The following is a 21,207-nucleotide window of genomic DNA, read 5'->3' on the forward strand; positions in this document are numbered from 1 at the left end:
AGGTCACGCTAGATCCATGGACGCCTTGAGCACGCTAGTTAACCCATATTTCTAGCCTCTGGGTCCTAGATCAGTCTCCATGGCCACAGATAGGCCATCTCGGATCCTGAGTAATTTGAACTCGGATATTTGCGCCGGAGATGAAGATATGAAACTCCCCACCCAAGAAATATTCTCAACTAGGGACTTGTTAATACCACCCCCTGAATGGGGTGATCTTCGGCTTAATCTCCTCCTGCTCCAGTCACTGGACCGGTGGTCGGAGACCTGGAAGACCCAGCATGCAGACATACCGGCCCGGTATCCTCTTTGCTTGCTCGGGTATCGCCATTGACGCCACCCACGGTGGCTCGCCTTCAGGGATAGATGAAATGTATTGGCACCCGTTCTCACATCGAGGGAGGAGTCAAGCTCATTCCCCAATGCACCTATAAATAGGCTGCCTAAACCACCTAAAAGAGGTAACATATTCCTAAGTCCTTAACTCTCAAACTTATTCTGCACCGGATACTAACTTAAGCTTCGAATGGTCAAAGGTTGGCGCATCGCTGACCCTTTGACTTTGACTTGTGTTGTGCGTAGGTCCAATTGAGCTGACACACCGGAATTCAAGGCTACGAGAAGCTCGATCCCCCGGATTTAGCTCCCGTAACACCTGTATATATACACCAAATTTTAATAAAGATTGACAAATCTATAGCTTATTATTGTTTATATTGATGTAGAGCATATATGGCAACTTCAAAGGCATAATTGTTATTTACTTATTTATTTGTAATATTTGATATTTCATTGTTAAGGTAGTCTTAGGGAATCAGTTTACAATTAATTAGGATAATTAGCTTTCCATTTAGCTTAGGTCTACATATTCTCCAAGTATTGTGAATCATATATATATGGGTATTGTCATCGTTGTAAGTGAACTTATGTTTTATGTTAAAACCAGTTTATTTGTGGCATAATTTTGCCATGTTATGTGACTTTTCTAGTAAGTAAATGTTGGAGACCTGTGTTTGATACCATGATTCCCATTATATATGGTCTTTTTTTGTTTCCATGGCCTCTAGGTTAAATCTTGTCTTATGTAAAATTAGCTTGGTGAAACTTCCAAGGGCTAGAAGGGCAATACAAACTATTATGAATTTAATGCTCAGTTAAAATAAGACAATGCGGCATCACCACAGATTGAAGGTTGATGACCATAATGCGCATTTACTATTTTTTTTAATGATTCTATTGCACCTTGTAGAACGAGAATCTGAAAATCAAATAAGAATGCAGACACGTGTACAAATAAAATGTGATTATTGAATATCAAGCGCGGAGTTACAATCTTTGTGAACTCCTCTGATTCTATCTCCGTATATGACTTGGCTCAAGGGTGACGTGCACTTGAGAATTTGAGTTTGATTTGGATTTGGTTTTGATGGAAAACGAGCGATTTGACCGCTTAATGATTCTTCGTGGACTTGAGTTTGGATTTGGATTTGATGAAGAACGAGGGATTTGGCCGCTTGATGATTCTTCGTGGACTTGAGTTTGGATTTGGATTTGATGAAGAACGAGCGATTTGGCCGCTTGATGATTCTTCGTGGACTTGAGTTTGGATTTGGATTTGGATTTGATGAAGAACGAGCGATTTGGTAGCTTGATGATTCTTCGTGGATTTTGGGAGACTTCGGGATTTCTTGAGAGTGATATTGCTCCCTTCTCCTTCTCCAATTGAAAAATCCCCCCTTTTTTTATGTTGAGATGGGTATTTATTGTGTCAAGAATACTCTATTTTATAGAATATTTTAATGACACTAAAATAATAATATTTCTTTAGTTGCATAATTAAATCAATATATATTTTCTGATTAATTTAAAATTAGTTATGAGAATAACTAAATTAAACAGATTCAAATAATTGATTTAATTATAACCATAAAGAAATTTATTACTTTAATCAAATGTCCGATTACCATTTCGATCATCAATGACATTCAATTTCCAATTAAAGCCGGAATCACGTAGCTTTGATTACGATCATCCATTTCTGTGCTAATGCGAATTTTATTCGGGTCCGTACTGACTTTGTTGACTTTTAGGCCACGTGTGCAATTTTGTCAGGTTCTTGGTCGATTTAATCATTTAATGAAAATGATTTACTTCATTAAATTTCTTGTGTCTACAAATGCCCCCACTTCAAGTCGTGCTGCAGACATGTCGTCGTCACGTGCCGAAAGTGCAGCTTGAAGTATGTACTTTAATTTGGAGAATTTGTGGAGCTAGCTTCTGGGACTCCGCAAATTTTGTAGTAATTTTCTTTATGACTTCCGAGATTTAGTTCGTCACAAAGGGAAATTACTGATTTTCCCGTCGATTTATTTGAATTGTTGTTGACTTGGCATGATTTGAGCATTTATTGATGATCATTGACAATTCATCTCTAGCATTTATTGCTCAGCAGTGTTGGCTTTTTTTTTCTCTTCTGCCTGCATTAATGAGCTGCATTGATTGCTCAGCAATGTTGGCCTTTTTTTCTCCGTCTGCATTAATGAGCTGCATGCTTGCTCAACAGTGTTGGCTTTTTTTTTCCTCTGCCTGCATTAATGAGCTGCATTGATTGCTCATCAGTGTTGGCCTTTTTTTTCTCTGCGTGCATTAATGAGCTGCATGTTTGCCCAGCAGTATTGGTTTTTTTTTTCTCTGCCTGCATTAATGAGTTGCAAGTCCTATTTAATCCCATGTAATCGTTGGTTCAACACACGAGTTGGAGAAGCTTCAATTAGCTTCTTACCAGTCTCGGTTTCAACTGGTGCTTCAATTTCATTTTCATGATCTTCATTCACAAACAGCTCTGTTGGTCTTCATCCTCCCTTGAGGCACCATATTTTGACACCCTGAGACTCCTGTGAACTATACTGAGCCTAGCAAGGGCTGCTTTCTTCAAGTGAGGTCCGTAGAAGTTATCAACCACCTATCGGCAACAGCCTTTCCATGTGAGGGAACTCCTTCCTCATCACAGACTTGTGAACCAGATTGGCTGGCTTATTTTGTTTCCTGGTCTTAGTGGTGGCAAACCAGCATGCTTGTAGGAGTGGAGGTTACAGAGGTTGTTGAGCTCCTTGCTGAAGCGGACGCCGGCCGAACTGCTTGACCAAAGAGTTGTTCTTCTTGGCGATCTCCCAGATCAACTGCCCCTGGTACAACGGCCATTAGAGACTTCGGCAGACGACAAATGTTTGAGATAGAGAGAGGGAGGTAGCGTGGAGGCTACTGAGTGGCTCTCAGACGTTTTCAGAGGGGGAGAGATAGATGTGCAATGTTGATAATCAATGAATCATTGATTAATCAAGTGTGCTCATGCGTTCATGCAATCGATATGTTTTTTTGTCTGACTTTTTTTGTTTGACTTTGACCTCTTTTTTTTTTACCTCTCTTTTTTTGTAGGATTTTGACAATAATTCGAGCGCCGCGGTCAATCTAACCATTTGACTTCTTTCGAAACGCGTTGATTTTTGACGGATTTGAAAAACGTAAACGACCTAATCGCTTGACTGCTCTCAATTCATAGATTTGACTACACTCAATAAAAGCATTTTAGGCTTTACACATCACATTCAGCATGACGGCTTTCAGAGTTTTAAGAACGTAAACGACCTAATCGCTTGACTGCTCTCAATTTATAGACTTGACATCACTCAATGAAAGCGTTTTAGGCTTTACACATCACATTCACCACGGTGGCTTTCAAGAGTTTGAAGAACGTAAACGATCTAATCGCTTGACTGCTCTCAATTCATAGACTTGACAGCAGTCAACAAAAGCGTGTTAGGCTTTACGCATCACATTCACCATGGCGGCTTTCAAGAGTTTCAAGGACGGGACGATCACTATCCTCGACGATGTCGAAGATGAGCAACATGATGGCGTCACCTTAACCGTATATCTCTCTCTTACCAGGCCATTCGCTTTTAAAGCTCCATTCTATGGCAGTTGAATTCCCGTCTTGCAATGGATTTACGCAGTGAATCATCAAGTAGCCAGCTACCAAATGCCCAGGTAAGGCGACAAGGTGCTAAGTTGAGACGTTTGTAGAGCTTCGCTTGATCATGAAAATCCAAGAAATTCGGCAAAATACTTTTGATCAGCTTCAGTGTATGCTTGATTCCTTTGAGAACTTGAAGGAAGAACAACAGATTCTAGAGCAGATGCTGGACTTACTAGATGCAGACATTTTTCTTCACGATGCAAGACTTGTTGATTTAGAACATAAAAAATGTCAAATCTGAGAGATTCCAGAACTAACTGCAACAGAGATTGAAGAGGCAAAGAAGTTACGAGCCAGTTTTGAAGAACGTCGGAGCAGCTTCAAGGGTTTGACCTGAATGTGACAGCTGACTTGAATGATCAGGATTTGCTCATCTCTTCTTCTTCTTCTTTTTTTCAATCAAACCCTTATATTTTTTTTTGATGTGACTGAACTTAAGATTGTTATTCTCAAGATGCCTACGTATCCTTCTAAAGAAAGAATCAAGTCATCACGTAGTTGAAGGGTTTTATTTTTGTGCCTCGTGCAGTTTAAGCTCATGCAGGCGTGGAGCGTTTTTTGTTTTGTTTTTGTTTTTGTTTTTGTTTTTGTTGTCTTATGCAGTTTAGGCTCGTGCAGACTTGGAGTATTTTTTTGTTTTTTTTTTCGTGTCTTGCGCAGTTTAAGCTCATGCAGACTTGGAGCATACTGTGATGTTTTCAAGCATGGTACTTCTTCAAGAACTTGCCGTTAATGGGACCGATCCTCAAACCGTCTTCCGCCACAATTTTGTAAGCTCCATTGGTGTATACTTCTCTAACGACATAAGGACCATCCCACTTTGACTTGAATTTGGAGCCAGACTTATGCGTCATAATGATAGGTCTTCGAACAACAAGAACTAAATCATCAACTTGAAATGACCGTGGTCGAACACATTTGTTGAAGGCGTGTGACATCCGAGCTTGGTAGCATTCCAGGTGTTATTGTGCATCAAGCCTCTTCTCGTCCAATGCTTCTAACTCTTGAAGGCGCAACTTGACATTTTCCTCATTTGTGAGACCTTCTTGCAAAGCGATTCTCAACGACGGAATTTCTTTCTCTAATGGTAATACGGCTTCGACACCATAGACAAGAGAATAAGGTGTAGCATTTTGTGGCTTGCCCCCCATCTTCAAGTTCTGGAGGAGCTTCGTCTACTTCAATTTCAAAATCTTCATGATCGTCTTCCTCTACATCATATGCTTCTGCCACCGTGATATGATAAGAGGTTTGGATAATGTTATCCTCATCGCCATTACCGAGGTTGGTATCTCCTTTTTGGCCAGTGAATATGATGATATGTCACTTCACTTTGTGTTGATCCGTGGAATTCACTTCCAACACACATTGCCTCCTCATGCGCGACGGGATAAGATTTCGGATTTCTTTGCTCTCCGCTTGACTACAAGTCATTTTCTTCTTGCTTATTTGTCGTTCCTTATGTTCGCACGCCTCCTTTGTGAAATGGGACGATGCTTTTATTGGGTGAAAATAGACTGTAACTTATCTCAAACTGACTTCAGCAACGTCGTCAACGTCCAGCTCAATCCCCCCTTGCTTGGCGAGATTCATGATCAGATCCTTGAGAACAAAGCATTTCTCTATAGGGTGACCAACGATGTGATGATATTTGCAATACTTCGGATCGTTGACTCGATCCATTTCTTCTGGACGCTTGCACTCCGGAAGATCTATTATCTTGTTTTCGAACAGATCCTCAAACATGCATGCCACATCAGAGTCTGGGAACGGGTACGTCTTTCGCTCCATCTCCTTCAATGTGCGTTTACTCCTATCGTAGGTTCGAGGAGGTTCCACCTTATTGAACTCCTTCTTATCCCGCGTAGAGATCTTAAATGGTGCAGTATTGATGACCATTGATTCTTTGGAAGGCTTCTTCACAACCTCGTCAAATCTGCTTCCGAAAACTTTATATGTTCGTTGGTCAACCAGGGACTCATTCTTTCCTTTATGACTTGCCAAGCTAAGCTCCATGTTGTGGGCTCGAGTAGCCAACTCTTCGAAAGAACGAGGCTTGATTCCTTGCAAGATGTATAGAAAATCAAAGTGCATGCCTTGGATGCACATTTCAACGGCTGACACCTCTGCCATTCGGTCCTTGCAATCAAGGCTAAGTGAGTGCCATCTATTGATGTAGCCAATCGCGGGTTCACCATTTTGTTGCTTCGTATTAGTTAGCTCCATCATGCTCACCGTTCGCCTTGTACTATAGAATCGATTAAGGAACTCGCGCTCCATTTGGTCCCAACTGTCAACATACTCCGGCTCTAAATCTGTATACCACTCGAATGCATTTCCCTTCAACGAGCGAACAAACTGCTTGACAAGGTGATCGCCTTCTGTCCCGGCGTTACTACAAGTCTCCACAAAGTGGGCGACTTGTTACTTTGGGTTCCCTTTACCTTCAAATTGTTGGAAATTTGGTGGCTGATACCCCCGCGGCATCCTTAAGCTGTCGATCCTCTTAGTGTAAGGTTTGGAGTAAGTGAGGGAGTCATGAGAAGGACCTCCATATTGAGCCCGAATTGAGTTGGTGATGATGTCCTGCAATTGTTGGAGTGATAAGGAACCAAGCGATTTGTCATTGTTCTTGGACGTTTCTCCCTTTTCGTTTACTTTGCTCCTGTCAAGCGACCCCTTGGTGGAGTTCTCATCTTCGTGATCTCCCAACTTGCTATAAAGCTCAGCGATTTGCATATCCTTTTCTTCAACTGTTCAGGTGAGCTTTTCAACCATCTCCAACAAATTGGAGAGTTGCTCCTCGATTGTGGATGCCCCCGTCACCAAGACCTCCACATTGTCAGAAGAGGACTCATGCGTCATAGAATGGAAGTTGTCGCCATCTTCTTTGGGACTTCCATGGTATGATGTCGTGCTTGATTCGTCATCAGAGAAAACGTCTTCCAGGATAGGGCCATCACCATGAACGAATATAGGAGATTGCTCATTTGGCTCATTCTCTTTTAACACTTGCTTCTTCCTACTTTGAGAGGCATACTTTGTTGCTCCCAACCTCTCCAAGGTGATGACTGGTTGACGAGGCTTACTAGCAAGTGCCATAAATGTCGTGGGTTGAGCTCTAGCCACGCTCCGGGTGACAAGGGCAATCGGTTCACTCTTTGATTTGGAGGATGTTTGTTTGGACTTCTTGACCGGCTCAGCCTCTTCGCTTGACCTCGCGGTTGTGGACTTGGATTTCTTCATTAGGACGGCTTGGTTGTTCTTGGAAACCATCGCACCAACGGATTTGAAAATTTCTTCGGAGAAGGAGATGAGAAGCCAAAAATGTCCCACCGGGCGTGCCAATTTGTAGAACGAGAATCTGAAAATCAAACAAGAATGCAGACACGTGTACAAATAAAATGTGATTTATTGAATATCAAGCGCGGGGTTACAATATTTGTGAACTCCTCTGATTCTATCTCCGTATATGACTTGGTTCAGGGGTGACGTGCACTTGATCTTGAGAATTTGAGTTTGATTTGGATTTGGTTTTGATGAAGAACGAGCGATTTGACCGCTTGATGATTCTTCGTGGACTTGAGTTTGGATTTGGATTTGATGAAGAACGAGCGATTTGGCCGCTTGATGATTCTTCGTGTACTTGAGTTTGAATTTGGATTTGATGAAAAACGAGCGATTTGGCCGCTTGATGATTCTTCGTGAACTTGAGTTTGGATTTGGATTTGATGAAGAACTAGCGATTTGGTAGCTTGATGATTCTTCGTGGATTTTGGGAGACTTCAGGATTTCTCGAGAGTGATATTGCTCTCTTCTCCTTCTCCAATGTAAAAATCCCCCCTTTCTTTATGTTGAGAGAGGTATTTATAGTGTCAAAAATACTTTATTTTATAGAATACTTTAATGACACTAAAATAATAATATTTTTTAGTTGCATAATTAAATCAATATATATTTTCTGATTAATTTAAAATTAGTTATGAGAATAACTAAATTAAACAGATTCAAATAATTGATTTAATTATAACCGTAAAGAAATTTGTTACTTTATTCAAATGTCCGATTACCATTTCGATCATCAATGACATTCAATTTCGAATTAAAGCCGGAATCACGTAGATTTGATTACGATCATCTGTTTCTGTGCTGATGCGAATTTCATTCGGGTCTGTACTGACTTTGTTGACTTTTAGGCCACGTGTGCAATTTTGTCGGGTTCTTGGTCAATTTAATCATTTAATGAAAATGATTTACTTCATTAAATTTCTTATGTCTACACACCTCTTTGAACCAATTGCTCAACACTTTCATGTAATGATAACTTTTGAGTCATTGGCAACTGTTTCACCTTCACCTATGCCAGTGAACATTCAGCATGCGCTGCTAGGCATGCATCAGGTTTTATGTGTTGATCTTGCTTCGTTGTTTCTGGACTTGACAATTGGTTTTGCACTAATAATCTAGAGAAAATTGCATGACACACTCACATAAATCTTTATCATGTAGAAATTTAATACAAGTTTCTCAAAGCTAAAAGGTTAGGGAGTCAGATATTCATAGCTGTCATGAAAGTGAGTAAGAATTAGTACTTCGCTCCGGATAGAATATAAGTAGAACGTCCTTGCAAATTTTCGTCTAAATTGAAAGCCTTACCGACTAATCAACTTGTACAATAATTTGCAGTCTCTCTCTCAAACAAACAAAACATCCAAATAGAACCCCATTAGATTTACCAAATCTACCTAAAAATCCCTCCCCAATCTCTAAATAGAAACCCAATCCCCGCCAATTACGTAACCAAAACCTCCACACAAATCTTAGAATATTTCTTTCCCGGCCAACAGCCCACCCCAATAAAAAAAAATAAAACAATAAAAAATAACGCGGTTTTAGCTTCCTCCAGCACACACTCACTCACTCTCTCATTATTAGTTGTCCCTATTTTGTCCTCTCTCTCTCTCTCTCTCTCTCTCTCTCTCTCACTGAAAACCCTCCTTCCGATTCACACGCACAGTCAGTCCTGAATTCATGTCGCATTTCCCTCTCAATTTCTTTCTTCCACTCCATCTCCAGATCCGAACTCACATTCCTTCATCTCTAGCTATGTCTCACTAGTTCCGTCCCCCTTGTTTTTTCTCGCTCCTCCCAAATGTCGAATTCGGGCCCTAAAGCCCGGCCCCGACCCGGCCCATGGCCCCCGGTCCCGGAAGCCTCCCCATTGCCGCCCTCCTCCTGGGCCAAGAAGACCGGCTTCCGCCCCAAATTCTCCGGCGAGACCAATGCCACCGACTCCGGCCAGATATCTCTCCCCCGGCCGCCGCGCCAGGCCGAGCCCGATCTCGAGGCCGGCCGCGCGCGGCGGACGAATGGGGAGACTGTTCCTGTTCCTGCTCCGGTTGGGGATAAGGAGCAGGCGGGGGTGAAGAGGAGGAAGGAGAGCGACGGCGGCGGGTCGAAGAATGCGGGCCATCATGGGCCTAATGGGCAGGCGGCGGTGGGGGAGCCCAATTCGCAGCCGAGGAGGGCTGCGAGGAGCGAAGAAGTGGTGGATGCGGTGCCGAATAATGCGGAGGATGATGCGTATCTGTCGAGGCCTTCTCATATGAAGTATGAGCTTCGAGACACGCCGGGGTTCGGTCAGTTTCGACAATGTACCTCATTTGTGTTGTAATTTTGTATGCTTTGTTTATGTGTGTTACTGATGTGGTTGGTGTGGAATATGCACAATGCCTTCTTCTTCTTTTTCAGTTCCCATTGGTCTTTATGGATTCCAGCATTATCTCTCGATATTGGGTTCGATAATTTTGATTCCACTCGTCATAGTTCCGGCAATGGGCGGTACTTATGTGAGTAGTTTGACGCATACTGTTGTGGGTTTCATGTTATATGTTTGTGTAGCGGACGGTGCAATGTTTGGACTGTTTGATTTGACTGGATTTAGGTGGTGTGTAGGAGGATACTGCAAATGTGGTATCGACAGTGCTCTTTGTTTCGGGAGTGACAACTCTCTTGCACACGTCGTTTGGATCAAGATTGCCCTTGATACAGGGCCCGTCGTTTGTTTATTTAGCGCCTGCTTTGGCAATAATCAATTCCCCCGAATTTCAAGGACTCAATGGAAATGTATGTGGTCTTAGTTTTTCAAAATCCCACAATGCGCTCTTATATGAATTCGTATCAGTGCTGAACGGTGGTTTTTTTTTACTTTTCAGAATTTTAAGCATATCATGAAGGAGCTACAGGGGGCAGTAATAATAGGTTCAGCTTTTCAAGCAATACTTGGATATAGTGGACTGATGTCATTGTTTTTGAGGTATGATTTCTGCATCTTACTACCTCATTATAAATTTTTCATTTTATATTATGGTTACTTGGGAAAATGAAAAGGAATACCTTGTATGTTTTAGTTTACTTTGTATAGTACTTGACGTACCTACCAACTGGTGTTGCTTCAAAAAGCTCGAGTGGGTAGGTAAATAGTTCTTCATTTGGTGGAGATGGAATTGGCTTATGGTGTCAAGCTTTTGCTGGTGTTTATTCTGGTAGCTTGCCTTTTTTTTTTTTGTTATATGTTTTTTTTAGAAATATAGAAATAGCTGGCATGTCCTTTCACATCATGATTTGATTATTCACCACTCAATAACATATAAATCATCCTCTTTTAGTAGCTCCTTATTCAGTGCTGTATATGGATCATGATTACCATTTTTTTAAACCCAGCTTTAAGTATGGGTCCCTCTACAAGCATGCAATATATTTTTCATTATTGAAACTATGGGACAATGACGAAGAAGGGGTAGATGTCTATACAGCCTCGTTTTTTCCACTCAAAATTTTGAAACTATGGGCCTACTATATGTATATGAAAATTATGTAGAAGACTTGTAGTAGTTTGGTCTTACGCCAGATCCCAATAACTCAACATCAGTTGACTTGCCTTTCTGTTTCAGGTTGATCAATCCAGTGGTTGTGTCACCAACAATTGCTGCTGTCGGACTCTCTTTCTACAGTTATGGTTTCCCATTAGTTGGTAGTTGTCTTGAGATTGGTGCTGTGCAGATATTATCGGTCATTCTTTTTTCTCTTGTAAGTTTATGGAAACTACTGTCCTGTGTTAGGATATTATTCATCTGTAGTTATACTATCATTTATTTTATTCCTGTAAGTGTCTAATATTTTGGTGAGACAAATTAGTTAATTTCTTTTTCTGCTTTCCACAGTACCTACGGAAGATATCTGTTTTTGGTCATCGTGTATTTCTAATATATGCAGTAAGTTGGAAATTCAATTTTTTTTTCATATTCATATTAATATTGATTTCATCTTATAGCTTGTATGTATGTCTTCTGTGATGTTATTTTAGTGACATCTATATAATTGCAGGTTCCATTGGGTCTCGCAATCACATGGGCAACTGCTTTCCTCCTAACTGAAGCTGGAGTGTACAATTATAAAGGCTGTGATACTAATGTACCAGCATCGAACATAATTTCTGATCATTGCAGAAAGCATGTGTCAAGAATGAAGCACTGTCGAGTTGATACTTCTCATGCCTTGAATTCTTCCCCATGGTTTAGGTTTCCTTATCCCTTACAATGGGGTACTCCTGTTTTCCACTGGAAAATGGCTATTGTAATGTGTGTGGTTTCAATTATCACATCAGTGGATTCGGTCAGTACCACTTTCTTCTATTTAATTTTGAATTTTTGGTTAGATACATCTTTTTATTTTGAACTGATTCTGAACAGAACATAACTGTTGTCTTAAGATAGCACCAAGGAGAATCATCATTAGCAGTTCTTAATGAGCTAGTCAGATCATTAATTGTATTAATTTCTTCTATAAGAGATGATCCCTATTACATCACTGTTTGAGAATTTCTTTTCAACATTACCTGTGCCTGTTGGAAATATTACAGTGTTAATCAACAGCATTATTTAACTGCTTTACAAAATTAGGCAATATTCTTGAATTTAACTATCATGCTGGTTATCGTTGTTCTCTTGCATGTAGTACTTGTTACTGTTGTTTCTGACATTGGTTTTTGTTCAACTTCTTAGATTGGCTCATATCATGCTTCTTCACTATTGGTGGCATCCAGGCCTCCAACTCCCGGCGTTGTTAGTCGAGGGATTGGTCTTGAAGGTCTTTCCAGCGTCTTGGCTGGTTTATGGGGTACTGGAACAGGGTCCACAAGTTTAACTGAAAATGTGCACACAATAGCTGTCACTAAGATGGGAAGCCGTAGAGCAGTTGAATTGGGTGCATGTGTCTTGATTGTATTATCCCTTGTTGGTAAGTGCTGTGAAGTCTCTGTTTTCACTTTAACATTGAGCCTCTAAAACAAAAATATAACATCTTGTGCAATGTTTAGTAAATGACATTGGCTAAATATTCTCTCCATATAGTTATTATTGATTTATAGTATTCCTCTGTTACTTGTACAAATATCGCGTAACTACTATTTTATCTTCTCTTATACTCGGGTGAAATCACATCTTTAATTGCTCCCCTTTGTTGTGATTAATTGCATTTGATACGATGTCTAGTTTCAGTAACTTTAATAGCTGGCATGTCTCTATTGGTCTTGGATTAAAGATGAGTTTCTTTGTGGTCCATTTTAGTGACTTTTGTCTCATAATCTTGAAAAAAATATATGGTTTCTTGACGTAACAAAATCAAATTGATAAAGGATAAATCTTAATACTGGAAGTCCTAGCATCCAAGGGAAATTTATGCATAGCTTAGATGGTGGTAGGGTTAAAGCTTTTTAGGGTTTGGCAGATAATGTTGAGTTCTATTAGGAATCAGTTAGCCTACTAGTGTAAAAATTCCGAATGGAAGATAATTTATTACATCTCTACCATCTTGATATTTCTTAACTAGCTATTATTATGATTTGCCTCCAGTCTGTCACATTTATTACCAACGTACATGGTGATTCTGTTGTCATGAAGTTTGCCTGAGTGTGTTTATTGCCAAAAGAACAAAAAACATTTTATGACTGCAGTAATATCTTGATTTAGGGCAAAAAATTAAAGTTGGTACTTTAACATGCAGGTAAAGTTGGAGGGTTTCTTGCATCAATTCCGCAAGTCATGGTTGCAGCACTTCTGTGCTTCATGTGGGCGATGCTTGCTGCACTGGGTCTGTCAAATCTACGTTATAGCGAGGCTGGAAGTTCTCGGAATATTATAATTGTCGGGCTATCTTTGTTTTTCTCACTGTCAATTCCGGCATACTTTCAGCAATATGGCATCACTCCAAACTCCAACTTATCTGTTCCAAGTTATTTTCAGCCATATATTGTTGCTTCTCATGGGCCCTTCCGTGGCAAATATGGAGGGGTATGCTTCCTTTTGATCTTCTATGATACAAAAAAAAATGTTATTTATGTGTTGTCTTTCCATGTTTAATGAAGAGCCAATAAATGTTATAACTAAAATAATTGTCCAACGTTCACAATTACCCTCCTCTTTTGCACCTGTTAAAGTGTCTTGGTTTGATGCATATGCATTCATCAAGTCATGGTAAAATTCCAAAATGGTCGCTGATCAGTTGGTTATTCTTTTTCTTTCTTTTTCGGCAAAGGACCAGCTGATTATTCATCCTTTTCAATTTACTAGTTGTATTTGCAGAATTATTTATTTAACATTTTATATAATTCCGTTAGATTTCAATTATTCTATTCCGATTTACTTCTGGTTACCAGGAGTTTCACCTCTGTTCCTCTGCCAATACGAACTGCTTACTATGTGAGATAGAAGTGAGGTATCAACTTAGATGAAAAGATGATTGATGACCTAGCTGAAAATATGATAGGTTAAATGAGGGTTGCTTAGTTGGTTCCACATACGCTAATTTATCAGTTTGGGGGGCGTGCATGTCTGACTGATTCTGCTATTTTCTGTTTGCAGATGAATTATGTCCTCAACACATTATTTTCATTACACATGGTGATTGCATTCCTTGCGGCTGTTATCCTGGACAACACAGTACCTGGAAGTCATCAAGAACGTGGTGTGTATGTGTGGTCTGAACGTGAGGTTGCAAAACAGGAGCTTGATGTTGCCAAAGACTATGAGCTGCCCTTCAGAATTGGCCGGGTTTTCAGCTGGGTGAAATGGGTTGGACTCTAAGAAAAGGGTCGGTTACAGTCAACATTGATCCGTTTTTAAGCTATCCGGTAACCTCTTTCAGGGTCATGATATTGTGCTGTGATTCTCAATGTAAGTTCGGCTCATATGCATGGTTATTGGTCTGGATACTGTTTTTGCATACACGGAAAGTGCTTGGAACTTCTTAGGTCTATAGGTCTTATAGAGATTGTGTACATTTGAGGAACCAATGAGTCTGGTAATGTTGTAATATTAGATTATGAACAATGTTTCTAGGTTTTCTATTTAGCATATCAGTGTATCTATTTTAAATTGCATTCCAAATACCAAATGAGGACCTTTTTCACGCGGTCGGGTAAGCGAACTTCCCCTATATGGAAATTTATGTTTTTTTGTCTCATCTTTGGCCAGATAGCTACTTTCACTAAACATTGGATTCTCAATGAAAAATTAGGTGCATATGCAACCATGAAAAAATCAACAATGTCAATCCAGGAAAAACCAAGCAAAAACCAAATGACCGGGCACCATTACCAATTCTTCTATATCACATTTAAAGATCAATAGTATTTATCCAGGAAAACAACCACGTACTGAATGAAGAGTAAGCAAATAAGATAACAGGGAAAGACAGATAGATGCTCAATACAAACTGATGCTGGCCAATATTAATACATTGAAACCTACAAGCTAATAATAAAATTACTCCTCCATTGCATGGACTTGTTCCACTGACTTTGAGACCTTGACTTTATTCTGATCTTGTCGAATCGATTCAGGAGCCTTAATCATTGTAATGCTCTGATCCAATTCCTTTTTATCATGCACAAATTGGGGTTTCTTGTCCTTAATCATCCTGATCAACATTTACCATGAAGATATTAGTATGAAAACTCTCACAAAAAGACGTTGGCATTACCTACTATAGATTGCAACAAAGAAAGAAAAAATGTACCTCTTCTCATAGTGCTTCACCTCTCTGACGACTCTAACCTTGTCAATCTTCTTAATGGCCTTGAGAGTGTTTTCTGTAATATTCCTGTCATATCTCTCAGGCCTATTTCTCTTCCTCTCAAACTCAAAAGTTGTATCCTGGAGGGGCAAAAATGTATAGTCATATATGATTAACAGAGTTATTAAGCTCCCCTATAAATCAGTAAATCCACTGGGACCAGATCAAGCAACATGTATATTTACCTGTGTCATATCCTTTCCACGCAACCGCCTATAGGCCTTAGTCCACTTCACCTTACGAGGATTCCTTTTCATTTTGAAGTTCTTGTGGCATTTAGATCTACAAAATCGAAAAATCTAAAGGAGAAAATGTTGTCAAAAAATTGCTACTGAAGAAGTGTAGATAATGCAAAAGAAACCAGTCATAGAAGACGGATAGACAGTTCTCAACACAAACCATAAGTAGTCATGAACAGAAAAACTATATCTTGCATGAATTTGGGTTAATATATTAAAAAAGGGATCTCATGTCTGAATTCCATTAAATTAATGGGGCATAGCGCCAAAGAAAACATTCTCACTAACATTTGACTAAATGTGACTGTTCAAATTTCTTTTCAAGCTAAATCCTTCCCTTAATAGATCTCGAATATATAGATCTCTTAACGTTAAACATTTTCCTATCAATCAAACCTAACAGTAATGTTGATGGATGTTTATTGTAAAAATGAATTTCCTTTATGTTCAAGAATCAGAACCATAATGAGCAAAATTTCCAGGCTTCCGAAGCTGCTGCCAATTTCTTTACAAAAGAAAGCTGTTTTTAAGTTACAGTTAATTTGATACTTCCACCTACCATAGGAAGTTCATCTATTACTTGAAAAAAAAACACCAATAACACATGGCAATTATGAACCCAGTCGAATCGTATCCTATGATATAAGTAAAGCAAAATTTACCTTCGCATCATTACGAACAAACTGGATACCGTGCCCAGGATATACAGTTGAAGAACAGAACCAGCACTTCTCCAACCTCATTGTCTCCTCCTAACTATACGCCCTTTGTCTGCCGACACAAACCGAAAAACAAAACTCTCACATTGGGAGTTACTAACCAGACAGGAACTAAAAATAAAAACAGAAACAAAATAACAATGTAAATCAACCATGGATTCAACTTAAACAATGCCTATTTAAATCATGTTCGATCCGACATCCAAGAATCTCAAGAGTAATCCCAGAATTACTAATCAACCACAGTTTGAACATAATCACCAATAACTCACCGACCCATCTAGTATTGTAATAGGATAAACAAACCCAAAACTACAAAACGACATCCTAACTAAACCAACAGTACACCACCGAACATTTCTCAAACAGCATAAATTTACAAAAGAAACAAGCTTCGGCTGAAGACCCGAAAATTAAGGGTTTCCAGGATGTTGGGGGGAAATGGAAACGAAGTGAAGCCCTAGAAATTAAAGAGAAAGGGGGAAGAGTGAAGGATTGAAGTAAAACCCTAGGAAGGTAGAGATGGTGGTCTTACCTGCAGCTTTCTGAATGGGAGAGAACTGAACACAGGGGGCAGCTAAGTTGGTATTTAGGGTTTAGTGAAACAGATATTTGGGCCTGAATTTTCGGTGCAACGGAGCCCCGTTCATTAAAGAACCCGACCCGACCCCGCTGAGTCTGGCAAAACGGGAAGTCATTTAAGAATAAAAGAAATATAAAACCTCTTAGCCCCGTTTGGTCGGCGGAAATCATATTATGGAAAAAAATTATTTTAATTTTCATGCTTAAGTGTTGTTTGGTTGTAATTGTTGTAATAAAAATAAAAAATTTGATTTGATTAGAAATTGACTCTCTCTTAAATTCGGGAATGAATTATCTACCAAGATGTGGTATTTTATTTTCATTGCCATCGGTGAAAACTAATTTCCTTTTAAACTACATCTTTTTTCCTTATAAATGAGTTTTAATGAAAATTTTGATTAAATATTTCATCCTAATTACTTACTAAAATAATGCTAATTTTAAATTCCCGATATCTACCAAATACTCATATGAAATTAACAAAATCTTTTTCATTTCCATATTAGCCTGAAAAGAAAAAAAATCAAATCTTTTTCATTTTCTTACATTCCATTTAAATAAAAGAGGCCTTAAAGATGGGGGGTGGGAAGCAACAAAGTTGCATGTAATCTGAAATCTAGTCAAAAACTTGAGGCATGTTAGGGAGTATGAGGTAGTCACTATACTATCTAACATATCTGGTCTCTGTTAGCGGATCAAGTCATAATCTAACAATTTAACTGAGTACTGTACTGATGATGCCATTTCATTAGCTGACTTCCCAGTGAACCAAAATGGTCTTAGTTGTAGAGCTAGGACAATGAGCATCGTCTTACACAATTAGGCTTCCCAAGAGGGTATCGCCAAAAAGAAAAAACAGTTTTTACAGCAGTCAATTCTCCAATAATAGGTTACATTTCAACGTCGGCAAATTTTTGAAATGTCTCCACAACTCAAAAATAACACTAGAGGAATTTTTGTTGCCTATAACCTGGGTCGCATTGAAGAGTGAAGACATGCGTATTTCTTTTCCAATGATGCTCTTCGGATTGAGAAAAAGAGGAAAGCTAGACAATGTTTCCTCCAATCATTACCTTGTGTTCCTTATTTCTGCTTCAGATGGTTGCAACCTGTTTTTGCCTCAAATACTGTAGGTGTTCCCTTTTCTGAAACTCTTTAGTTTAGCGAACAATGATTTTTTTTTTCTTTCCAAGAAGGCACTTTTTTTTTTTTGGAATAGGAGGCGCTTGTTGCGAGCACCTAACCAATGGTCCTCTTATTGCTTTTGCAAACTTGAGCGAACACCACAGTTAGAGCAAGACGTACATTCTGTAAAGCCTTTTATATTAGAGCTTCTGTAGTTCTAGAGAACTCTATTCTCCTAGAGAATGGAGGGAGGCGGATATAAGAAGACATCCAATCTCAGCAACGCTCATTTCATCTGTTTGAATCCGATTTTTCTCACAAGTGAAAGACATGTTTATAGGCTTCAGGTACGTAGCATAACCGTAGAAAGCCTTGCAAAAACGCTCATGACACTCACCCTAGACTCAACTAGAATAACTCGTATATATATACATAGTTTAGTAAAACTTGATAACTTTTACAATGAGGCTTGGTTTATTTCGTTACTAACTTATATTTAGTTCATGTTGTTTCGTAACTTTTCATATATTTTAAAACTATGCGTCGTTGATTTAAAAAAAAACAAACTTATACGTACTGAATTGGACAAGTAAACCGAGGAGACTTCTCATTGGATCAAAAAGGCTGCATGTAGCTTAAAGTCTTAATCTGTTGCAATATGAGCGACTCACATGTGAGGTGGGTTAAAGTAAAAGAAAATTAATGTTGGCCAAAATCTAAGAGATTAAGATTTTGAAAATAATGATAAAATCCAACAAAACAGAATAAATAAACAAGTAGAGTTTAAGAGTTTTGTCTTGTTTTAATCCTAATAGTCACTATCAAGTCTACTAGTGGTTATGAAGACGTTAGGACCTGTAAGTACGATATGGAACAACTACGTACTTAAGCAGGAAACAATATGAAAATTGATTCCACCGATAAGGAATAAAATGCATGCAAGTGACATAGATTACCTCCTCTATATATGAGATTAAGCTGCTGCATCTTGCCGGGTTAATAGAACCAGCAGAATGCAATGATACGGAAGAAAACAGCAACTCAATGACAGCAACCTCTTATTGTGTTTTGCAATCTAGGTGGTACCACTGGGTACGTAGCTCTTCTTTATTTTGTGTAGACGATGATGGCGAAACACATGCAAAGAGCAAAAAGGACTAATCATCTATCCGAAGTAGACTCTCTTGATATTGGATCATTTTATGACCCATGCCCTCAACCTTATAGAACCCACAGTCGTCTCCTTTGTGAAGAATCTTCACGGAAACATTCTCACTCCGGTCAGATGTCCTGAAAAGAGTACTAGTTCCCATAACAAAGAGGCCACGGAGCCAGCCTGCAGCCCCCGTAGGAGGGTATGAAAACTTCAAGTTAAACAGCTTAGTCCATGAGTCAGGCACATCATATTCTCTCATGACCCATACATCAATGTATTGATTTGCCTTATCAAAATCGGCAAGAAGCAGGCATTCTCCAGCGGAAAGTTCATACTCCGGGAAATGGTGCCCATCGAAATCCTTGGGAAGTAACATTTTTCTGACTTTGTGTTCCTCTTCCTGTGCCGAATCGAAAGCCATGATTTCCTTTTCATAAAGGAGCCAATGAAGTGCCTCATTAATAAAAGTCCCCTGATCAGATATCACATCTATCTCGGTATCGGAAACCTCAAAGGTTTTCCAAGCGTTAGCTTTTGACGAGAACATGGCGCACATATCAGGGAAATCAACCACACCATCGTAGGCTACAATTACTCTGTAGTCGTCGGTGGCCGGCAAATAGCCAACGCCAGAAAAAATGATACGATCATTATAAGACCCAAAGGAAACACCCGTGTCCGGTAATTCCCTGAAGAACCCAGTTGAAGGGTTCCACATATAATATATCTGATCATTAAAGACAAGAAACACAATGCCATTGCATGAGCCCAGTAGCTCGACAGCACCACCGGCCACTGGCTCGAAAGGAAAATTGAGCTTTGTAACAGACGAATTATCTCCAAACGACGGCGTCTCCAGGTCTATGGATTCGAATCGAGGACAGTCAATGGGGAAGAGGAGTCTAGGACTCAGGGTTTTGCGGTCACGAGCAGCTTGCAATTGGAGAATGATAGAATGGAAGCTTTTAGAAACGCAGATAAATCGGACTAAGGATTTCACGGGAAGCCAGGAGAGAATTAGCACTATCATCTCTTCAGGCAGGTCCATTGCACTATCTCATAACCAAAATATTTCATTTAGGGTTTCGGCTGTATATTCAACTCTTTTTTTTTGAGGTAGCTGTATATTCAACTTTATTAAAGGAGAATCGTAGTAAGAATTCTGAGATATTCAGAATACATTCAACTTTAGGAGTTTCCTATTCAGCATATATAAATATAACTGGAATTGCACTTACAAATTGAATCATGTGACGACACTTCAACTATGTTTCAATTATATTTTGCTTCATATATCATATATGAATGATTGGTTTTCATCTACAATTCTAATCAATGTCGGAATTGTGTGTGTTTGTTTTGTGAAGTACTAGTACTACATGGTTATCGTGTATCTTTATCCCTTCGATATTCTTTTTTTACCGGAGCTGGTTAATTATGCATATTCATCTGATCAATGTGAAATATCTGCATATCTATTGTTTTATATGGGATTGATCGTGAGCTCGTGACGGTATACTGATAAGTTAGGAAATTTTGTTTCGTTTTTGAAGAATTTGAAACAGCTTCCACATTGACTTAATGATGCCTGATTTCGTTTTATTTGATACATTTCATATTTTTCATGTTTGAGTGTCCTACGAGGTCAAATTGATGCAGTGCGAGCAGGAATTAGTCTCAAACGTTCGATAGTTGTGGTCTTCCTTTTTCTTTGGTCTGAGTTCAATAATTGTGGTCAATGCCACAAATCATTCAGACAAGTGCAAGCACTTTAAGAGGTGCTGAACTCATAAGAGGATTCTGGAAGTCTGTAACCCATTACAATTTGAGGTGGCGACTCCAACTTTGTGGAAATAACAATCAAATTCTCAAGCTAATTTAATGGATAAATTATATTTTCCAGAGGCTCTCCAGATTTGTCTATTTGAATTTTGAACAGATGAAACCTACTATGGGAGCAACTATTTTCCAGTAGAATATAATCAGCAACTTCGGATTATGACTCAGCAGAGCTCAAGCAATCTATCACTACATGACTACATCGCCAAGGCATCAGTGGACAATGGGAATTCAAATGAACCCAGTTCAAAGCTCTGGGTTCTCCACCAAATCAGAAGTATTTTAATTTGATTTTTCGTATTTTGTTACAACAAATACGAACAGAACTGATTAGAAACCAAAACAGATGGTGGATGGGGCTGAGCTTTGAACAGAACT

The 21,207-nt window shown here is 39.2% G+C and overlaps 3 protein-coding genes across 3 annotated transcripts; 1 reads left to right on the top strand and 2 right to left on the bottom strand.

Moving 5' to 3' along the window:
- Positions 1-9,015: 9,015 nt before the first annotated feature.
- On the top strand, positions 9,016-14,474 carry LOC126785706 (nucleobase-ascorbate transporter 12). The gene is made up of 10 exons (XM_050511332.1): positions 9,016-9,675; positions 9,788-9,885; positions 9,992-10,162; positions 10,252-10,352; positions 10,990-11,125; positions 11,260-11,310; positions 11,423-11,710; positions 12,100-12,334; positions 13,100-13,386; positions 13,957-14,474. The coding sequence occupies exons 1-10, from the start codon at positions 9,189-9,191 to the stop codon at positions 14,176-14,178; spliced, it is 2,076 nt and encodes a 691-aa protein (XP_050367289.1). The 5' UTR covers positions 9,016-9,188; the 3' UTR covers positions 14,179-14,474.
- Positions 14,475-14,665: 191 nt separating this feature from the next.
- On the bottom strand, positions 14,666-16,643 carry LOC126787775 (probable ribosome biogenesis protein RLP24). The gene is made up of 4 exons (XM_050513674.1): positions 16,071-16,643; positions 15,355-15,468; positions 15,113-15,249; positions 14,666-15,013 (listed from the first exon to the last, which is right to left on the bottom strand). The coding sequence occupies exons 1-4, from the start codon at positions 16,149-16,151 to the stop codon at positions 14,860-14,862; spliced, it is 486 nt and encodes a 161-aa protein (XP_050369631.1). The 5' UTR covers positions 16,152-16,643; the 3' UTR covers positions 14,666-14,859.
- A 2,348-nt stretch (positions 16,644-18,991) lies between these two features.
- Positions 18,992-20,038, bottom strand: LOC126787168 (F-box protein CPR1-like). The gene has a single exon (XM_050513090.1). It carries the CDS (start codon positions 20,036-20,038, stop codon positions 18,992-18,994), a length of 1,047 nt encoding a protein of 348 aa, XP_050369047.1.
- Between the last annotated feature and the right edge of the window lie 1,169 nt (positions 20,039-21,207).

The sequence above is a fragment of the Argentina anserina genome, chromosome 3 (genome assembly GCF_933775445.1).
Source record: "Argentina anserina chromosome 3, drPotAnse1.1, whole genome shotgun sequence".
Classification (NCBI taxonomy): domain Eukaryota; kingdom Viridiplantae; phylum Streptophyta; class Magnoliopsida; order Rosales; family Rosaceae; genus Argentina; species Argentina anserina.

Bases quoted from the DNA above. Each gene is read 5' to 3' on its own strand.
- LOC126785706 (XM_050511332.1), top strand. From the start codon at position 9,189: ATGTCGAATTCGGGCCCTAAAGCCCGGCCCCGACCCGGCCCATGGCCC. The intron at 9,886-9,991 runs GTGAGTAGTTTG...GGTGGTGTGTAG, and splicing joins CGGCAATGGGCGGTACTTAT to GAGGATACTGCAAATGTGGT. The intron at 11,126-11,259 runs GTAAGTTTATGG...TGCTTTCCACAG, and splicing joins CGGTCATTCTTTTTTCTCTT to TACCTACGGAAGATATCTGT.
- LOC126787775 (XM_050513674.1), bottom strand. From the start codon at position 16,151: ATGAGGTTGGAGAAGTGCTGGTTCTGTTCTTCAACTGTATATCCTGGG. The intron at 15,469-16,070 runs GTAAATTTTGCT...TTTCTCCTTTAG, and splicing joins TTGTTCGTAATGATGCGAAG to ATTTTTCGATTTTGTAGATC. The intron at 15,250-15,354 runs GTAAATATACAT...TTGCCCCTCCAG, and splicing joins GTGGAAAGGATATGACACAG to GATACAACTTTTGAGTTTGA.
- LOC126787168 (XM_050513090.1), bottom strand. From the start codon at position 20,038: ATGGACCTGCCTGAAGAGATGATAGTGCTAATTCTCTCCTGGCTTCCC.